Source organism: Eleutherodactylus coqui, chromosome 5 (genome assembly GCF_035609145.1).
Source record: "Eleutherodactylus coqui strain aEleCoq1 chromosome 5, aEleCoq1.hap1, whole genome shotgun sequence".
Taxonomy (NCBI): Eukaryota; Metazoa; Chordata; class Amphibia; order Anura; family Eleutherodactylidae; genus Eleutherodactylus; species Eleutherodactylus coqui.
The window spans coordinates 248,547,186-248,568,668 of record NC_089841.1 but is presented as its reverse complement, the minus strand read 5'-3'; the positions used below and the strand labels follow the sequence as shown (position 1 = coordinate 248,568,668).

Here is a 21,483-nt window from a genome sequence, read left to right as displayed (position 1 = left end):
GAGGGCAGGGTGGGTGTGACTAGGCTGCAGCTCATGAATAGACAGGACTACTTCTGTATCTACTAATTAAATGCAAGTTTCTCCCAAATTACTGCACAGATAAATACAGCAGGCCTATCACTGCAATCAGTGTGACTTGCTCTATCATATGGTCCTACATGAGGCTACAACAAGATGGTGACAGAGGCTCTTTAAATGTAGGATCTAGTTTTAACAAATAATTAGCAACGTATATGAAAAAAGTTGGCTACTTTGTAATGTATTTTCTTATTATTTCCTCATGGTTTTCAAGATCTCTGCTAGTAGTCAGTGAACAGCAGACTTCATTGGTTATATGGCTCATTTTAATACACTCATCAGAGTAGATATGTGAGCATGAAATGCCAGGATGGATTTAGACTGGAAGGAAGCAATAACATTTCCCATTACATGCAGGGATCTTGAACATCATGAGGAATTGATATTTACAGGGTGTCTCGAAAATGTATACACACTTCAATAGTGGTTATCTATGCCCCTCTTCACAATCTGAAATGAATTATGGCAGCAATATGTAGTATCATCTTGTCGAAAATGTCACACATCTCTAAAAATAGATTATACATATATATGTGTGTGTGTATATATATATATATGCATACTATATAAATCTAGTAACAAAGCTTGTATACAGATATTTTTCATGTTGAAGTGTGTATAGAGTTTTAGGGGCATTCTGTATATATACACTCTTTCCAAAAAAAAATTGCACCCCTAGGAAGAGTTGTCATTTTGCTGCAAAACTCGTTCTGCAGTTCCATCTCATGCAGATATGTAAATAATGAGAGTTGTGGTGATTAGATGAACAGTCTGATCACCGGAGGCCCTAAAATTGGTTCCCCATTGGCCTATAAGAGGCTCTCGGAGGCTCCTTGTGTTGACCACTAGACGCCTCTATGACGCAGTGAAGAGATGTCACCCCGTTACCAGAGTCTGAGGGGGGCGCATTATTGGGATGCATGAAGCTGGATGGTCATATTACCAAATTGCCGCCACATGGGCACACAAAGCGACCGGGCTCAAGATGCCTTTGATAGACCACCACTAGAGAGGATCGTCTGATCATCTGACAAGCACTGCAATTGTTTCGTTGTCCACCATCCAGAGACAGATGGTACCATCATTATAGACCCCTGTGTTTGTCGGACCATTTCCAGACGCTTGGCTGAAGGACATTTGGTCTCATGGTGCTCATTACATGTGCTGCCTGTAACACCAACCAGTGATGCTGATTTCCCCCATATAAGCTCTTCTAGGAGGATTTTTCTGACATTTTCTTAGTTGCATTTTTCAGCAAAAGCCGTAAAGATCTTACAACACATCAAACGGATCTGATTGTTGAAAGGTATCAGCCAGGAGAAGGGGACCAAAACATCTCCAAGACATTACATATACCATGGGACACAGTGAAGAGGTCAGCAAGAAGTGGATTACATTTGGCACAACAGTGACATTACCAAGAACTGACTGTCCCTTAAAAAGTGAGGAAAAGACCAGAAGAAAATTGTTCTGGGAGGCGGCCAAGAGGCCCAAAAGCAACATTAAAGGAGCTGCAGGAGTTTCTGGCAAGTACTGGTTGTGTAGTCATGTGACAAACCATCTCCTGTATTCTTGATATTTCTGGGCTGTGGGGGAGGGGGCAAGACGGAGGCCTTTTCTAACAAAGAGAAACATCCAAGCCCGGCTATGTTAAGCCAAAACCTACATTAAGTCTCCCAGATGAGACTGAGGGAGAACTTTGTCTGATGAGACTGAGGGGGAACGTTTTGGCAATAATTTCATACACTGCCCATCACCAAAAGAACACCATACCCACAGTGAAGGTGATGGAGGCAGCATTATGTTTTGGGTTGCTTTTTTGTTGCTGGAACTGGAGCTTTAGTTAAGATAGAAGAAATCATGAGCAGTTCCAGATATCAGTCAATTTTGGTACAAAACCTTCAGATCTCTGATAAAAGGCTAAAGAGGAATTTCACCTTTTAGCATGACAACGACCCAAAGCAGACCTCCAAATCAACAGAAGAATGGCTTCGCTGGAAGATCGGAGTTCTGGAATGGCCCAGCCAGAGACCAGACCTGAATCCAATTGAAGAGGTGCAAGTTGACCTGATGAGGACGCTACACACAAGATTATTTTGGGGAAAGGGCTTATATTTCAAGCCCCCCCATAAAATATGGGTGTGGCTTATTATTGGGGTAGGGCTAATTTTCAGGGGGGGGGGGTAGATAGATAGATAGATATGAGATAGATAGATGGATAGATATGGGATAGATAGATGGATAGATAGATAGATAGATAGATAGATAGATAGATAGATAGATAGATAGATAGATAGATAGATAGATAGATAGATAGATAGATAGATGGATAGATAGATGGATGGATAGATAGATGGATAGATAGATAGATAGATAGATAGATAGATAGATAGATAGATAGATAGATAGATAGATAGATAGATAGATAGATAGATAGATAGATAGATAGATATGTCACATTATAACCACCTTGCATATATGTGTTGCCATTTTTGCTATCAGCAGATGCAGCTTCAGAACAGCCCTTTGCTTTACACTATTTCCTTCCTACAGATACTTTCAGTACGGATTGCCACATCATCAATTATTCAGCTCTCATATCACTTTCTATAGAGACTAATATGTACAAAATTGGAGGGTGTACATAAATAAAGCAAGGTACACCATGTACCTAGAAAGTTCTTCTCAAGCAGCGCTCCACTATGAGCCTGTGCCTGAAAAGCTACACAGATGGATATATTACAGGATGGCATCTGAAATAGAAGAGATCTCCAATCAGTAAACACTATATGGAAAGCTAGCAGGTGGAATTTAGAAAGTAGCAACAAATGCTATTTTCCTTTTTGTGTGCAGATCTTTCAGTCGGAGGGATAACTAAGTAAAGTATTGCTTCAGTGAACCCTTTGTATAAAACTCCTCATTGCTGACCCTGCTACGTCTCCAATGGGAGCAGCAAATAAGTCTTTGGCACAACACAGAATGTTAAATAGGATGAAGGTATAAATCCTCATTCCTTTTGGGGAAACCCTTTTAAGAAGGATTACCGAGACAAGACTGCATTGTACTGATGTGTGATCATCAATTTGCATCTATAAAGAGGTGTAAAGTTAAAAGAATATCCGGGCCGAGCTGCCTAATCTCGCAGCCATTCTATTACCTTGGTAAACTGTTCTAAAGCAGATTTGTTTAAAGCAACAGCTTACATATCAATAAATACTGTCCGCGTCCTCATAAAACGTACTCCTCGTCTAATATATGCCAGGCATGCCTGCAATATGTGCAGCATTACCAAATATGACAGCTGGCAGGGCAATGGCTTCAATCTAATGGACATGTCTGCAGACATTCCACCGGTCAGCCGTGTTGTTCGTTAAAGGGATTTAGGGAATAAATTACATACTGGGAGCGATTCATGAGCTGACACTTTGTAACCCAATATGATATGTTAAAATGTTGCAGGTGATACCAGCTGCTGCAAAAAAAGAAAGCCACGTCCTGGGAGGGAGCGGCAGGACGAGTTATATAAATGGCTACATAGACTTGTATCCACTTATGATAGCAACATTTTAGATTACAAAGTGAGCAATTCATGATCTCGTAATTTAGTTTAAAGGGAAGTTGTCATCAGAAAATGACCTATTATATAAATCACATTTTTGAGTTTTATATATAGTTTTTTAAAAAATTTTGATGTTTTTTTTTTTTTACTTTCAGTCGCAATCTATAATCTGAAAAAAATCCAGCATTTTTCACCTTGACCAGAGACTCATAATAGTCTGTCACTTCCTGATCTGTAGAGAAAGTTTTGCAGTAGTCATCTCACTAACATCACAGGCAGGATTACACTGAAAGCTAAGTGTAGATAACACTGGATCCACCATTCCCAATAGATGATGTCACAGCTTACCTCCTCCTTCTCCCTGCACACTGACCACTAATCCTAATAAAAGGCTAATACTTCCTGTTCTGTAGAGAAAGCTTTGCAGAAGTGATCGCACTAACATCACAGGCAGGATTACACTGAGAGGTGACACCTATATGTAGATGATGTAGGATCCACCATTCACAATAGATGATGTCACAGCTCAACTCCTCCTCCCTGCACACTAAACACTAATTCTAATAAAAGACTAATACTTCTGTTCTGTAGAGAAAGCTTTGTAGAAGTCATCATACTAGCATCACAGGCAGGATTACACCAAGAGTTGACACCTATATGTAGATAATGCAGGATCCACTATTTACAATAGGTAATCAGCTGTGACCATCTACTCGTTACCTGAAGGATGGACAAAGTAGATATGCCAATGAATAGTTGAAGGGTGGACAAAGTAGACATATCCATGTAGATCTGAAGGGTGGACAAAGTAGATATGTCAATGAATAGTTGAAGGGTGGACAAAGTAGACATGTCCATGTATAGCTGAAGGGTGGACAAAGTAGACATATCCATGTACAGCTGAAGGGTGGGCAAAGTAGATATGTCAATGAATAGTTAAAGGGTGGACAAAGTAGGCATGTCCATGTAGATCTGAGGGGTGAACAAAGTAGACATGCCCATGTATAGCTGAAGGGTGGGCAAAGTAGATATGTCAATGAATAGTTGAAGGGTGGACAAAGTAGACATGTCCATGTAGATCTGAAGGGTGGACAAAGTAGATATGCCCATGTATAGCTGAAGGGTGGACAAGGTTGATATGTCCATGTATAGCTGAAGGGTGGACAAAGTAGACATGTCCATGTATAGCTAAAGAGTGGACAAAGTAGATATGTCCATGTAGATCTGAAGGGTGGACAAAGTAGATATGCCCATGTATAGCTGAAGGGTGGACAAGGTTGATATGTCCATGTATAGCTGAAGGGTGGACAAAGTAGACATACCCATGTATAGCTAGAGGGTGGACAAAGTTAATATGTCCCTGTATAGCTCAAGGATGGACACAGTAGACATGTCCATGTATAGATCAAGGGTGGACACAGTAGACATGCCCATGTATAGCTCAAGGGTGGACACAGTAGACATGTCCATGTATAGCTCCAGCGTGGGCTTTCACAATCATTTCTTTATTACCCACCTCATATTAAAATCTTAAGACAAACCCAGTGCAATTAATTCCCTTCTCTTGCCCCACACTGTTATTAGGTTGCCCACAGACACAAATTCTCACAAACATTCTATAGCCCCATTACGCAGGACGACTGTGGGGCGCTGAAGTCGTCCCAGTGATGATCCATCCTGCACTTTTAAGCCCTTTTGACAGGACGATTTTCGTGTAAATGGCTCATTAGATCGAGCGGTATAAATGATAATTGTGCCGTGTGAACACATGCAGTAAAAGAACAAACCCCAATAAATCACAGATTGGATCTTTTATGCAGACCATAAAATCATCATTGGCCTGCCGCTGCATCGCTCATCTCTGTGTAGTGGCCGGCATTTGTAATTACAGGCGCAGCTCTATTTGAAATCAATGGGACCCCAGCCCGCAATTACAAGTACTGCTCCCGCTAATTTCAATGAGAGCTGCGCTTGCATTTACGAGTGCTGGCCACTACATAAGGGTCGGAGCAGTGCCTTGGTGTACCCTAGCGGGTGCTGCCTGGCCAACCCCTTTAAGGAGGGGCTATATAATGTAATTCCCTATTATAAAAGTCTGAGCATAAAGCCGTTTTCTAGACATGTCCATCAAACTCTTTAATTTCCATGTATGTATATGCGTTGTCTTATTTTTTATTGTAATGCATTGATGCCTTCCTGCGCTATTTTGTAATCACCTTTATGATTACTGCTCATAAGTTGGGTATCAATTATCTCACCTTGATCCTGAAGTTGGCACATTCATTACATGCTCACATAAATACTGCTAACGACAATTTCAACTTAAAAATGTTCGAAAACTTTTCCCACCTCTCTACTCAAGAGTGTAACTGCATAAAGAACTGGGATGAATAAATGATGGAGAGGGGAGAGGAACGTATTTAAACTAGTTACTGGCTAATGATGCATAAAATGTTATGAATAAGTATCTATTTTTTGATTTATTACTTTAATTATCCCACATACCATGGTCCCCCGTTAGCGTTTTTGGTGTAGATTTCAATTTTCTGTCCCAGGGTAAAATCTATTTATCATAATAATCAGTAAAACACAAAACCCTTTAACAGTATTTATAAAATTAATTTACCATGTTCAGCCCCTGGAGGATGACAAAGGAGTTTGATTTCTGGTGTGCAGCAGTGGTTTATGGAAAATGTTCTATCCATACCAATAATTAAACCTTCTCCCAGATCTTCCCTCCGAGTAGTACTACATGACTTACCTATGCTGTGGTTTGAAGGTGGTACTTGCTGGTTTGTGGGCTGCTGAACTTTTGTTCGGATGATCCTGCGTTCAGATAAAAGATACCAATTAAAGATTTGTTGCAATGACAAAACATAAACTTCATTGAATTTTCTAATCTTTTTCTACTTGTTACTGGTATAGCTCCAACATCCACATGGATTGTCACCATTCCCATCACTCCCAATGGGATGCCTGATCTAATATCCCTATCAATATGTCTTTGAAGTGTAGAAGGAAACTGGAGTAAACATGCAGAGAACATACAAACTCCTTGCAGTTGTTGTCCTTGGTCAGATTTCAACCCAGGATCTCTATGCTGCAGGCAAACAGTGCCAACCACTGCGTTACCATTCTCTACTGGAAATAGATATATAAGTTCTATTGCTCAATAGTTAGACCGGCTTCACACGGGTGTATTTGTGTGCGCAATTCGCAGAGAATAGAACCAATTGATTTCTATGGCTTCATTCACATGCGTATATTTTTTTTCTGTGCATTTCGGTCTCTCAAAAAAGTGCAGCATGCTCTTTTTTAGGGCAGCCTCACATGAACGTAGGGGAAAAATTGCGACATGCTCTATTTTCAGCCGCCATTGCACACCGAAGGGCCTTGTCTGCACAAAATCACGCACGGAACTGCCTGATTTTGCAGGGCTAAACTATAGCACCCGTGCCTACTTGGTCAGCTGGCCTGCCTACTAGGTCAGCTAAACCACCTATCAAGTCAGCTGACCTGGTTATCGAATCAGATGACCTGCCTACTAAGTAGGCTAGCCCGCCCACTCAAACATGTCGCTGCCGGGACTGCGCTGATGTGGGTGGTCCCGGCAGCGCGGTACAGTACAGTAAAATGCACCAATCAGCAGCACACATACGCCTCGCAATAGCGAGTGCATATGCACTTATGCCGTGTGAAGCTGCCCTTACTGAGTAGCAAAAGTCTCCATGGGGATGTGTAAATAAACGCAAAATACGCTAAGAGATGCATGAAACGCTGTAACTGCACAGGAAAAAGAACGCGTGGAACTTTTTAGACTCATTAGCCATTTCAATCAATGCATATTTTTTTGCTGCGCGCAAACGCACATGCCATTGCACGTAGAGAGAGTGCCGTAAAATATGCTGATGCGTGAACAAAAAAGCTTTGTTCGTTCCGCAAAAACACTATGCTCATATGCGCACAAATACGCATACCCTTGTGTGAATCCGGCCTTGCTCATCTAATACTTATTGAATTGTAGAAAGTATTTGGGATGCTGACCAAATAGGAATTAGGCATTCTGAGGCATATGGAATAATCACATCTAAAGAGTGGAAAATATCCTAAAATACCATTTAAACCATAATAGACCAACAAGCAATCTTGACCAACATTGAAACAAATTTGGTAGGCAGAACAGTGATTGGCGCTACTGGGCTGCAGCACAATGACTCCATATCTGGTTACAGTAAAATCACAGAGGTGAGAGAAAAAACAAGGACATTCACTGAAAAGGAAGCCAGTCATGTAACACCTGATAGACTGCAGGCTCTTTGCATTCTACTAGGGTCTACGGCGATTTTGCCGCCTGCAGTCTATCAGCTGTTGCATTATTGGCTTCCCTTTCGGTGAATAATGTCCTTGTTTTTTCTCTCACCTCTGTGATTTTATTGTATCTAACAGTGAGCTAGTGTGAGTTCTGATGGACACATGGTGGCCTTGCCGTTGGCCCATCAGCTTATGCGTCTTGGCCAAAATGCAGAACTAACACCTGCATTTATCAGTATTTTTTGCATGTAGTTTGCTATACATTTGGGGGAACCCAAGATTTCAGCCAGTGTGACCCACTGTGGAGATACAGGGCGATCCGCTGCTTTGCCAGTAGGGGTCGCACTCCTGTATAGTGAGGCGCACCTATCTGTTGTTGGTGTCTTTGGTATCCGTTCACATGTGCAGACTATGGTTGTTTGCAGTCACTCCTCCCCAATCTGGGCTGGGTTGAGTGAGTGGCTGAAGTATTAGTTTTCCTTGAACAATTAGCTCCTCCATATTTTAGTATGGCCCACTGCATGCTACTAGGGTCTATGGCGATTGTGCCAGGCCTGCAGTCTATCAGGCGTTGCATTATTGGCTTCCTTTTAAGTGAAGACAATTCTCTGGTTACAACGTCCCTGGCATGGAGGTGGTCTGTTGTCTGCACAGCTTACTTATGACAGTCGAAAAACACTGTGGTAAATCCAATGGCTCAAGCAATTAAGATGTATCTTCTGTGCAATATGTTGAGCTAGAGATTTAGCAAATAAGACAATATCAACCTGATAAGATGGGAATGTGGAAAAAAGACCAACATATACAAAAGATAAGGTAAATGAAAATCAATAGAGGAAAATCTTCCTGAAGAGGCGGCCATCTGGGGAGGGTTCACAGTATTTACAAAAGCACAATCCCAAGGACTGTTCCATTTGCCACCCAACATACACAGTATATAATGTAGACATACTGTGTAATTTGGGGATCTGGAAGAGAAGGAAAAAAGGCAGCACTGAGAGGTCAGCGGCAACTAGTAGTAATAAATCAATGTAGGAGCTGAAGACTTAGGACCCTTTTACCCTGAACAATTATCGGTCAGATTCTCGCTGGATCTGATAATCGTTCCGTATAAATGGTTGCATGATCTGAGCTACGTACGATAATTCGTTCATCGTTCGAATTGTGCAGGTATAAAAATCAAACAACAATCAACCCATGTAACCAGACATCTGTGAACGATAGCCAGTTTACTGTGAGTGGAGGTGGGCCGGCGAAGCAATCTCGGTGCGCTGCACCACCATTCATTGAGTGATGATTAGAGATAAGCGAGCATGCTCAGTTAGCGCAATTACTCGAACGAGCATCACTTTTTTCAAGTACCAGCCCCCCAGTCCACCATCCCACCTCCCCCCCCCCCCCCCACACACACACACACTCCACCCCGCCGCCCCCTGAATCTTTTCAGACGAGAAGGCAGGTACTTGAAAAAAGCAATGCTCGTTCGAGTAATTGCTCTAAACGAGCATGCTCGCTCATCTCTAGCGATGATCGCTCTTCTGTGAAAGCACAAGACTGATCATCACTGGGACAGCAGTCAGGCGCTTCTATGCCCAAGAGTCGTCCCACGTAAAAAGGGCCCTCACTCTTGTGAGGTTGTGTATCAGACCCCCACCCTTGTTATCACACGGAGTATAGCCGGTAGATGAGCAAGTGTAGAATAACAACCATGTTATTATAAATCAATAAACCTGGTGTATGTTGGCTATCTGGCTTCTGTCCTAATTGGGACGCATGGTATATGTAACCATGTGGTGATCCCTGCTGTTGGAAGATCATGACCAATACCTAGCGGCTAACTCCATGTGATGACAAAGGAGGGGTCTAATACACATCCCTCAGAAGAGTAAAGCCCCATTTACATGCAAAGATGATCGCTCAAAATTCGCTCAAACGTTTGAGAGACAGTTTTGAGTGACCATTTTCAATAGCTACGAATAGGCACTAATGCCTGTTAGCAGCTTTTTAGCTTCATTTGCATTTAAATGAAGCTCTCTTCGCTGTATGCAGATAACAGCAGGTGGTCTGTTATCTGCCTACAGCTCCATTGTTTTCCTGTGGGACAGGAGCTGAAATCAATGTTATCAGCGCTCCCATGGAGAATCACAGCGTGCGATCCCTGTTATCAGCTGGCCAGGCAAACAATGGTTTTTATGCTGAACTAAAAATCATTGTTCAAGCAAAAACTAACAATGGTAGCATTTACATGCAACGATTATTGTTCAAAAGGCATCATTTGAATGAGTTTTGTGCGATAATCATTGTGTATAAACGGGCCTTAAGTCTTTGAACTCCCAAATTGATTTATTACTAATTAGAGATGAGCGAACGTACTCATTTCGAGTAATTACTCGATCGAGCACTGCGATTTTTGAGTACTTCAGTACTCGGGTGAAAAGATTTGGGGGGCGCCGGGGGGCGGGGGGAGGCGTGGCGGCGTGGGGGGTAGCAGCGGGAAACAGGGGAGAGCCCTCTCTCCCTCCCTCTCCCCACCACTCCCCGCTGCAACCCCCCACTCACCCACGGCGCCCCCCGATTCTTTTCGCCCGAGTACGGAAGTACTCGAAAATCGCGGTACTCGGGCAAAAAAGGGGCATGGACGAGTACGCTCGCTCATCTCTATTACTAATACTAGTTGCCACTGGCCCCAGTACACTGCATTTTTTCCTTTCCTTTCTGGTACTGTGGCCGAGACCTTTGGCCTGTGTGAGGTGCACCCTCTGGATTGGATCCGGATGGGGGGGCTTTGTGGTTAGTGGAACCCAACTGTGAAGCTATACTGGTTACCGGTGTTGGGGTTGCACCTATACTGGGTTTACCTCCTACGTATGGTGTTACCCTTACATATTCACCTGTTTCGTCTGGTTCATAATTTTGGGATTTGTCTTTGGAAATTAAACCTTAAGACTATCATAGGTCTACTGTTTTGGCTATAGAAGCTGGAAAAAAATAATATTTTGTGACTGTTGTTTTTTTTCTTACTTCTATAACGGTACGGCACTCTAAAGCTATACTGAGCATTTTACAGTAAGTGTAGTCCTGAGCAGGGGAACCTACTGTTATATTTAAAAAATGATAATTGTTTTAACATGACAGCCAGATATATTGTGGTTTAAAGTCAATATAATTAGTGGAACCCTCCATTTCTTCTTTTCCTGGAGCACAGACTGAGCTTATGCGGCCATACTACTGTACTTCAGCCAGCCATTTCTGAGGAAGGGGCTGTGTCCCCGAAACGTATTATTTGTGCTGGCTGTTAATTCATTTAATCAATAAAGAAGAATCAGGTCAGCCCCCTCGTTTTAATTTGTTTTACACTATAAGAGTTGCGCCTACGGTCCATTCTTTTTTCCTTTCCACGGTTAATATGACTACTGTATCCACTTCTCAGGAATCTGGTTGTTTAATTTTGGATCTACTATTGGGTTCATGTAATTAGCCATCCTCAGCAGTAATTGCGTCAGATCTACCCAATTCCTTTGGATAAAGTGAGTAACCCTATAAATGTCTCCAACCAACTCACACTCATACGGTGGATAACTAGATAAATGGACTGGGATAACGTAGCACATTCTGAAGTTTCAAAAAATGATTGTATAGTTACCCTCTGGAGTGAACACTAAAAGTGAAGAAACTTTATAACATACTACAGTATACTCTATTTATTTGAAAACTGGGATACACCTATACTGATGTCAATGGTGGTAGATGAAAAGGTAGTAGGAAGATGCAAAACAGGCAGGCATGGAGTCTGTGAGACTATGGAACTCTCTGCCTGAGGACGTGGTGATGGCGAATTCGATAAGAGAGTTCAAAAGGAGCCTGGACACCTTTCTTGGGCGATACAATATTACAGTATATGTTATATTCATGAATAACTTCAAAATTTTCGGTGATTCAGCGATTTTTCTGATTGGAGTCAGGAGGGAAGTTTTTCCCTTAAATGGGGAAAATTGGTTTCTACCTCATTTGCGTTTTTTGCCTTCCTCTGGATCAACATTGCGGGGGGGGGGGGGGGTAATAGGCTGAACTGGATAGACGTGTCTTTTTTCAGCCTTACATACTACCGTATGTTACTATGTTGGGTTTGGCTGCATTTACAGGGACAGAAGATAAATATTGCATTATTTTTCAATGTTGTAATGTTTCCAATGCCAGCCTCTACCACATCTAATACCACAGGCATCTTTGGATAAAGTGTGGGGACCAAGAGCTTTTTGCATGAGTTTGCATGTAGCTAGAGAATTGTGCATTGCCTTTATGCAGTTCTATCAGCAGGTTACACATACTGTATAATCAATTCAGAAGTTAGTTCCACTTAGCATTTACGGTTTAGTGTAAAATCATGCAGAATTTTGCAAAAACATCACATGAATAGAGTATATCTAGATCCTTGATGCAGTGAAGCTATGAAAATCAGCTTAGAAATTGGTTTGAGAGCTAGTGGTGTGTAGTGGAGTTAAGTGATTTTATGCATCATATTAGACTAAGCATAGCTTCTAGAAAACGATATTCAACATATATACGAAATGCTACAACTATATAGTTAATATTAGAATGTGACGATTCCCATAGGGTCCCAGAGAAAGGAAGGTATTGTGATTGTTTTGTTGTTTGTTTGTTTTTTGTTATGCAAATAAAGGCTTCCCTGCAACATCTCCCTCTAGTGTTACATGCTGAGTACTGCTGTGATTAGGTGGGGAGATCATTAATTGATAGCTTACAGTTTTAGTGACTGTTTAAAGCATATCATTTGGGGGAAATACTAAATGTATTACATCAAATGACTGAATTAAACAGCATTACAGAGTAAATCTAGAAGACAGGCCTACATTGATTGGAGCTTGTGAGATTTACAACGTTGAGAGGGACATTCTCATGTTTTGAAGAGTAAGTGGAAATATTTAGGTTCCCAATATTTTTTGCTATATTACAGTATTGATATTAATACAAGCTTTCTAAGGTCTTTGGTTAACTTTATTTTTTTTCTATATTATATTAACAGTAATTTTCTAATACACTCTTTGTCAAAAAACAATCCAGCCTCTAAAAGAAGTTGCTATTTTACTGCAAAACTTGGAATGCAGTTACATCATACGCAGATATGCCCCTCAACAAACCACCAATAGAGAGGATCGTCTGATCGTCCAACTAGCATGAGCAGCCCCAACTGTTTTGTAGTCCGCCATCCAGAGACAGGTGGTGCCGTTGTTACACCCCTGTGTCTGAACCATTTCCAGGCACTTGATACAACAGGGTATTAGAGCCTCCATGCCTGCCCGTATAACATCTTGCATCCAAGCTAGAGGCGGTACAACAGGGTACTAGAGCCTCCATGCCCGCCCGTATAACATCTTGCATCCAAGCTAGAGGTGGTACAACAGGGTACTAGAGCCTCCATGCCACCTGTATCACATCTTGTATCCAAGCTAGAGGTGGTACAACAGGGTACTAGAGCCTCCATACCTGCCCGTATCACATCTTGTATCCAAGCTAGAGGGGGTACAACAGGATACTAGAGCCTCCATACCTGTCCGTATCACATCTTGCATCCAAGCTAGAGGCGGTACAACAGGGTACTAGAGCCTCCATGCCCGCCCGTATAACATCTTGCATCCAAGCTAGAGGTGGTACAACAGGGTACTAGAGCCTCCATGCCACCTGTATCACATCTTGTATCCAAGCTAGAGGTGGTACAACAGGGTACTAGAGCCTCCATACCTGCCCGTATCACATCTTGTATCCAAGCTACAGGGGGTACAACAGGGTACTAGAGCCTCCATACCTGTCCGTATCACATCTTGCATCCAAGCTAGAGCCGGTACAACAGGGCACTAGAGCCTCCATACCCATCCATATCACATGTTTCATTCAAGCTTGAGGCGGTACAATAGTGTACTAGAGCCTCTATGCCTGCCCATATAACATCTTGTATCCAAGCTACAGGTGGTACAACAGGGTACTAGAGCCTCCACGCCTGCCCATATTACATCTTATATCCAAGCTAGAGGTGATACAACAGGGTACTAGAGTCTCCATGCCCTCCCAGTACCACATCTTGTATCCAAGCTAGATGCAGTACAACAGGGTACCAGAGCTTCCATGCCTGTCCATATCACATCTTGTATTCAAGCTAGAGGCAGTACAACAGGGTACTGGAGCCTCCATGCCCACCCATATCACATCATGTATCCAAGCTAGAGGCAGTACAACAGTCCAACTACATTTGTGCCTTGTAAGTGGGATGAGCAGTGGTGCTCTTATGACAAGTTGACAGCCATCATGGCCGCCCTCTGCTTACCCTGTTCCCAGAATATAGCCATGTTGTAATGGTCAGACAGAGCAGGCACAAAGAATATCCCTACTATATGGAGGATTCTAGAAGCATAATACATAGTTGTCCACAATTTTTTAATGTTTAGTTATGGACACACAACTTTGTTCTATAGACAAACCATCCGATGGTTGACATCAAGATCAGAGTAGCCCGGCCATTCTTTATCAATGACAGACTCAATCCAGTACTGGAGGCCAGAACTGGGCTGTTGGGGCGCTTGATCCCCTTCCCAACTTCTATCCTAACAATAGTGGAAGGGGAGACAGTATACAACTCAGCATAGGGAGAGGAGCTCATTATAACGTCTCCGTAGACACTTACTATTCTGTGTATACCTATACCATAATCGGTAATCAAATTATTTGTTTGTCCCACTTTGCCTCCAGTGTGATTATTCCATTCATCCCGGCAGCCATGAATCATTGTTGTTTGCGGATACAATATAATTGCATTGCCTACAACTTGTTTTTCTAGCATTTCAACAATCAGAAAGAAGAAGATTGGACATTGTCGATTTACCTGTTTATGGAGCTGACACTGGGCACCGTGTCATTGTCACACACTCGCTCTGCTAATAACCGGTCCCTGATCTCCCATGCAAACATAGTGGGATTCTGCCTCTTGTATTCTGCTATTTTCTCTACTACTTTGGGTGTTGCAACCTTTGGTTTCGATCCTCCAATTACTCCCGGTTTAATACTCCCAGTTTCATAATACCTGCGAACAGAAAATTTACAATAGACTTTAAGGAAAAAAATGATTTCATAGACAGATCAGTCACATAAAATAAATACACGATCATCTCAAATGAACTCGAAGCTCATACTTATAACACGCATGTGATGTCATCCTGATGGATGTGAAACTGAAGCATGGAGGTTGGCTGGATTCCTATCACATCATAGAGGTATAAGCATGTCAAAGGGCTTGCAATTAATCTGCAGTAGTCATAGAAAGCAAATCACATCTAATGTCATTTTCGACTGCCTTCCCTGACAGCCAACTTTGGGTTCTAGGAACATTTACCTGCTTGAATTGGATTCCTTATTGATGGAGTGTTTGGCTAAAGTCTCACTTTCAATCTTCTATTATCCATTTCCCTTCTTCTGACAATGCTATTTACTTATTAGATTCAGTTTTAAACAGCTTTAAAGTCTCCCATTTGGGATGAAAGTCATTTGTTTCAGGTGCATTCTGTTTTGCGATATCGTTGATATGGTTGTCATAGGATTACATTGTACCATTCTAAGTGAGAGCGTGCTACTAATACAGCGGGGGGGGGGGGGCGTAAATGCGAGCCCACCGACAGGAACAGGCAGAATGTGGGCCACCATAATGTTCAGGATGTAGTAGCATATTAGGAAATGATTCTTTTTGTAATGATAAGCCCATTAATGAGCAGCTTCAGGCCAGCTGCACATGGGCGGATTTGAATTGCGGAATGCGAAGTGGGCATCCGCCTCCAGATTCTGCAGCACATACCGCCCATATCATGCTTTTTAAAAAACACAGTTTTCTCTACACGAGCGGAAATCAATTGCAGTTTTCCAGTAAAAATTGCAGCATGCTCTATTTCTGTGCGGGTTCCGCACAGACGGCTTCCATTGAAGTCAATGGGAGCAGTCCAACCCGCGGCCCTTCTGCAATGATATTGGGGAAAGGTCGCGGATTCCACGTCATTGCCTAGCAACGATGCTTGAAAAGCTGGGTTTAAAAAAAAAGACGGCGCATGTCTGACCGTTTGTCATGCGGACCATCTGCAGTACATCCGGGCAAAGAAAAAAAGTGGGTACACACGGATGCCGGCTGGGCGCAGGGTCGGATCCCACTGCGGGCTCCTGAACGCAGAATCCGACTCGGTCATGTGCAGCCATTCAGCAATAGCCCTACAACTACATTGGTTCATTAGAATATTTATATGTTTACTTTTTCAGCATATTGTGCATGTGACCTACTTGTAGATATGCCGGGGAGGGGTTCAATGTTCATAGTCACTGTGTAAATGATATTTCCCAAAAGTTTTCTTTTCTTATTCACTTCATATTTTTTTACCTCTATTGGCACATTTGGTTAGAAGATGATCCGACTCCAGAGACACTAAACCTGTTCTCTATGCAGAAAGGTCTAAGCAGCAAAGCAATGGAGCAGACCTGCTAATCCAATCACACGTTTTGTGGTATAACTACATTAGAAAGAATGCTCTTTCATAAGTACGCTGGTCCTCCAAGATTTTTTGACACTAGTGACAAGTTTCTGCTGTACTGGCAAATGGGTAAATTCCAACCTTGTCATCCCAAACTAATTTACCAAAGTTTACGTCCCCTGATGTTCAACACAAAGTTGTGGTGAACAATGGCAATTACAACTTGGACTACAATGTAACAAATGCTCCAACATGCATGCATCTTATTAAGGGACACCGGATATCCCCGCTCCCGATTGCGTATGCTCCAGCCTGCCAATCCAACTCCCATTTAAATCCCCGGCCCGGGATCCCTGTCCAATTCCGCTTCTCCTGGTGTGACAGCCCCATACATGTACTGTATGTATTATGCATGTGTTTATAATAGTATTTTACAATTCTCTCTTTTCTTTTAATTTTTGTATAAACATTTATGCAATTTTTAGTTTAGTTTAGTTTATGTATACCCTCAGACATACTTTACCATCATTTTACGTAAAAGAATTTTTACTCATGCCTGTCTAGATACTCATGTATTTTATTTTGCTTTTGCCTTATTGTACCATATTTGCCTTTATACGGGTATTTGGCATATTACTTTAGCCAATTGCTTTTAACGTTTCCATTATCTATGTGACTATATACTTATGTATTTACTGCTCATTCTTTTTGTTGCCTATCATTAGCCTATAACCCATTCACTGGCTAATTATTGCTCTGATAATTCTATTCTACCTTTTGCTTTGTATCATTTGTTTTATGCGTTTTCTGCTTGACTAAGCAATGCAACGTGGCTTTTTACTGTTTGTTTTGTAGATTAATTTCTTAGGCTCCTTTTTAGGCTCCCTTCCTCTTTCGCCATATAGGCATTGTATGTTGTAATTATTTCCTTTATCCTTTTGTATACTAGTATTTCCCAGCTTGACTGATGAAGGAATTGACCCCGAAACATGTATCTTTTGCTGGCGTTTAATTCACTAAATAAAAGAGAAGTTGGATATTTCATCCTATTGTCCTACAACTTTGATTGGAGGGTTGCACCAAGGTACCAAATTCTTGTTACATTATAGACACTCAATACAACCAGCCTACTTGCTTCCAGGTGTACCAATATTATTAAATCTGCACCAATGCCTGGGTTGAATTAAAGGACCATATAAACACATAACTCTGTGGAGGATATATACATAAGGTGAAATGTCTATTTCACCACCTGAGCCAGCAGAACGGAATGTGCCGTCCCCATCCTGTTCTGCTAACCGTTATCAGAATATGCAGCTTGCTAGAAACACACGCTCATAACCTCAGAGCACATTTTTTACCCGCCCATAACCCTCAGGCATCATTGACTCCACCCCCTGCCCCCTCCATCGAACACCAAAAGATGTCGCCATTTTGCACCTGAAACCACGTGATGTCGGACGTCCATGACGACAGAAACTCACGCAGGACCAGATATAAAAAGACCATAATTGGACTACCCAATCCCATGCTTTGATTTCCAACCACGTATTGCTTCCTGCTGCCCATAAAGGGCAATTAACTCATCATGCTATATAAGATGCTATACGCCTACTAATAAACAGTCAGGGAGACTTTCTACACTGACAGTCTTGTCTCCGTGTGATCTCTTACATTGTGCGCACAATCTCCAAATATAAATTAGGAAGGGTGCAAACATTCCTATTGATTACGCCATGTACCCAAAACAAATCCTACTCAACCTTGCCTTGATCAACCATTTTAAGTAAGGTAAGGTTGAGTTATGTGTTTATATCACTTAGTAGACAGATAGAGTTATATCACAAAGGTAAGGTAAAGTCAAGGTCACAAAGGTTATATCACAAAGCCAAGGTCATAACTAACTCCTAGGGTGACGTTGCATCGAGATGTTTTCTTGGCAGACTCTTTTTGCTGGGTGGTTTGCCATTGCCTTCCACAGTCACCTTCTACCCTACCTCCACCAAACCTCAGAAGGATGGAAGGCTGAGTCAACCTGAACCACACAGGGATTGAACTCGCAAATTTCAAGTTGTGAAGCATTTCTGCTGCCTTAACACTCTGCACCACACAAGACTCCTGTATATCACAAAGGATGTGCTTAAATCCTTCCCATGAACAGATCTGACTTCACAAGGTCCAAATAAGAAGTTTCCAAAGAATTCAAGACATAAGTGGGTAATGTGGCATGTTGATGAGGAAATCAATTCATTTTGTAATTGCATTCATTTTTTTTACTGACATCTCTGATTACAGTGCCATATTATTTGGTAAACTAAGACAGGGTTCCACTGTAATTAATATTTATCCAAATAATGAGCTATGAAATTCCAATTTATTGTTGACAGCTTAAATGAAACAAATCAACATGCTTAAATTCAGAATGCCAATATATATAAATGTAACTATTACTGGCTTGTAGCTTTTTTTTATCATGAACTTGGACAGAGAAATATTGTCTTGAGCATTCAAGGGTGTTATTGTACGCCTCACACAAAATTAGAATACGCTTTACTGGTGTATGTAGCACACAAAGTATATGAGAGCTGAAATAACTGTGGACAGTCTGCACCACGGCCAAAGCCCTCGGGCGTTAGCATAATCCGGGCTTTAGGCTGACTGGACCCTAGGGATTCTTACTGGCCAAAAAAGTCAATTTACTACCTTTTTGTGAGTTGAATTTCTGCGACTTTGCTGTACATCCACAAAAACCATGCACAAGGTGAAGAAAAATGTGACTGTTCTCAGTAAGAGAAACCAAGTAATCATGTAGATGTGATCCTTTTTAATGGCTAACAAAAATACATGATGTTATAGTGAGCTTTCCAACCTATGCAGGGTTCTTCCTAAAACATCTTCTGAAAAGCTATTAAGCCTGAGGAAGAATTCTAAGTAGGTTTGGAAAGCTTGTTGCAACATCATGTATTTTTGTTAGCCATTAAGCCAAGATGGCCAACGCAAACTTTAGACCACCAATGCATTATACCTGCTCCCTTATTGGCCACATGATCAGCACTGGCTAAACCGAAAGCACTGCACAGTGTGCATTAGCTACTTAGAAAATTGTATCAGCCATTTTGAATTAGCAACAACTACTGGTAAGCTATGAAGAGCGATTGCAGGTAATATACCCCTTCCCCTCTCCAGTTTTGGGACAGAATTTTGTACCAAAACCAGACAGTCGATTTAGGTTGATTCTTGTGAACTCTGATAACTTGTTCAAACTCTTTTTAAGAACAGATCTGTTTCCAATAGGTCCCTTAACTGCAAACACATGTATAGTCAGGACACAGAGATATGATTTACATAAGCTCTTGCATCAAAAAATAGTACATACTGTACATTGATCCCTATGAATCAACTAGTCATTACAGAAGATAAATTCCCCAAGAATTTGGAAGATACATTGAAATGTTTAAAAGGGTTACTGCAAAAAAAATATTGTTTCTGGCTAAATCAAACCCTTAATTCTAAACATTTTTTTGTACAGACTTTTTTGTTATAGACTTATTACAAATGTTTCTATCCCCAGATATTCCAGGACTGAAGGTACCTTTACATGGGCCGATTGTCAGGACCGGCGGCTCTCGGGGTCTCCGTGCCCGCACCGCCGGTCCTATCACCCTAGCTTATTGGGTGTGGTGCAGGGGAGCCCCGGTCTTGGTGACCTCCCCTGGCCGCCGCAGTCCTGGGCACCAGCTCTGGCCGCGCCGCCCCTGTTGCCATGACTTCCGGGCGCTTTTTGCTCTGCTCTGCAGGTGCTGGGGGGGGGGGCTGTTCTCCCAGCGTCTAATTTGGTCCTGCTGCTGTCAGGCTCCCCGCCCAAATCAGCTGCTGGGGCGAGAGTTCTGACAGCATTTAAACTCCTCAGTTTCTCCTAATCCCTGCCAGTGTATGTTTGTCTCCAGGATACACCCGCGTTATTCTCATCTGATTCCCCATTGTGATTCTCTGCTTTTGGACCCGACTTTGACCACGCCTGGTCCCTGGTACTGCGTATTCTCCTGTTGCCGACCTGGACTGCTTGATTTGCCTCTGCGTCTGTTTGTCTCTGTATCTGTTTGTAAGTCTGACCCCTTGCCCCGCTTCCCTAGTGAGTATAGGGACCGTCGCCCAGTTGTCACCCTGGGGCCTAGCCCAGAGGGGCAAGTAGGTAGGGACAGGGGTTGTGGGTAGCTTTTAGGGACTTCCAGTATCTGGACCCCAGTTGCTTGACACCGATAGTCACCAGAATAATCGCTATGAGCAACTGTCAGTCTATGTACAGACAGAACCCGACAAGGCACTGAGCAAGAAGTCACTTAGTAGTTCCTAATCGTTTCGTTTCAGTGAGCTGAAATGGAATGACTACTGAGCGACTTTTTGCCCGGTGTAAACAGGAGTCACTCCGTCTTTGAGCTACTGCCTGTTTGTAGTGAATAGAGTAGGGTGGCCGGAAGAGATCTCCAGGGCGCTCCAACCTCCATTCTCTGACAAACTATCACTCCTGTGGGAAAGGAAGGACCGGTAGTCACTGGGATGGCTGTTGGGTGCTTATGCCAAAAGTGTCTAATAACACACAGTAAATGTTGCACAAGGCATGTAGGACAATTTTCTGGTGTAATTTGCATTAGGAAACTGTTGCATATGGAATAGTAAATAAGCCCCTATGTTACTACTATGTATGTGAAGCAACACAGAGTAGGTGTAACCACCTCGAAACAATCATTGAGCCAGCCCAGACAGAGGAAGGCTCTTCAATAGAAACAGCAGGTGGCGCTATTCTAACACTAGGGTTCTACACTGAGCGATTTATCGTTCGCATGAGTGAACAATGTTATCATTCGCTCTTTCGCTCATGCAGCAAACCGGTCAGTTGTCCACATTCACTGTACCAGAGAATGGAAAGAACGGAATGATCGGTATTCAAACCGAATGATTAGAGAATGAGCCAACGATGAGTTTAATGCTTGCATGAAATGAAAATAAACAGACGTA

At 42.2% G+C, this 21,483-nt stretch overlaps 1 protein-coding gene across 1 annotated transcript in view; it reads right to left on the bottom strand.

The window, feature by feature from the left end:
- PAX5 (paired box 5) overlaps positions 1–14,972 on the bottom strand; it is a 206,691-nt gene extending 191,719 nt beyond the window's left edge. Inside the window, exons 1-2 of the mRNA XM_066602032.1 lie at positions 14,844–14,972; positions 6,399–6,463 (exon numbers count right to left, since the gene is read on the bottom strand). Coding sequence (XP_066458129.1) covers positions 6,399–6,463; positions 14,844–14,929 — 151 coding nt within the window. The 5' untranslated portion in view covers positions 14,930–14,972. The remainder of the gene's footprint in view (positions 1–6,398; positions 6,464–14,843) is intronic.
- Between the last annotated feature and the right edge of the window lie 6,511 nt (positions 14,973–21,483).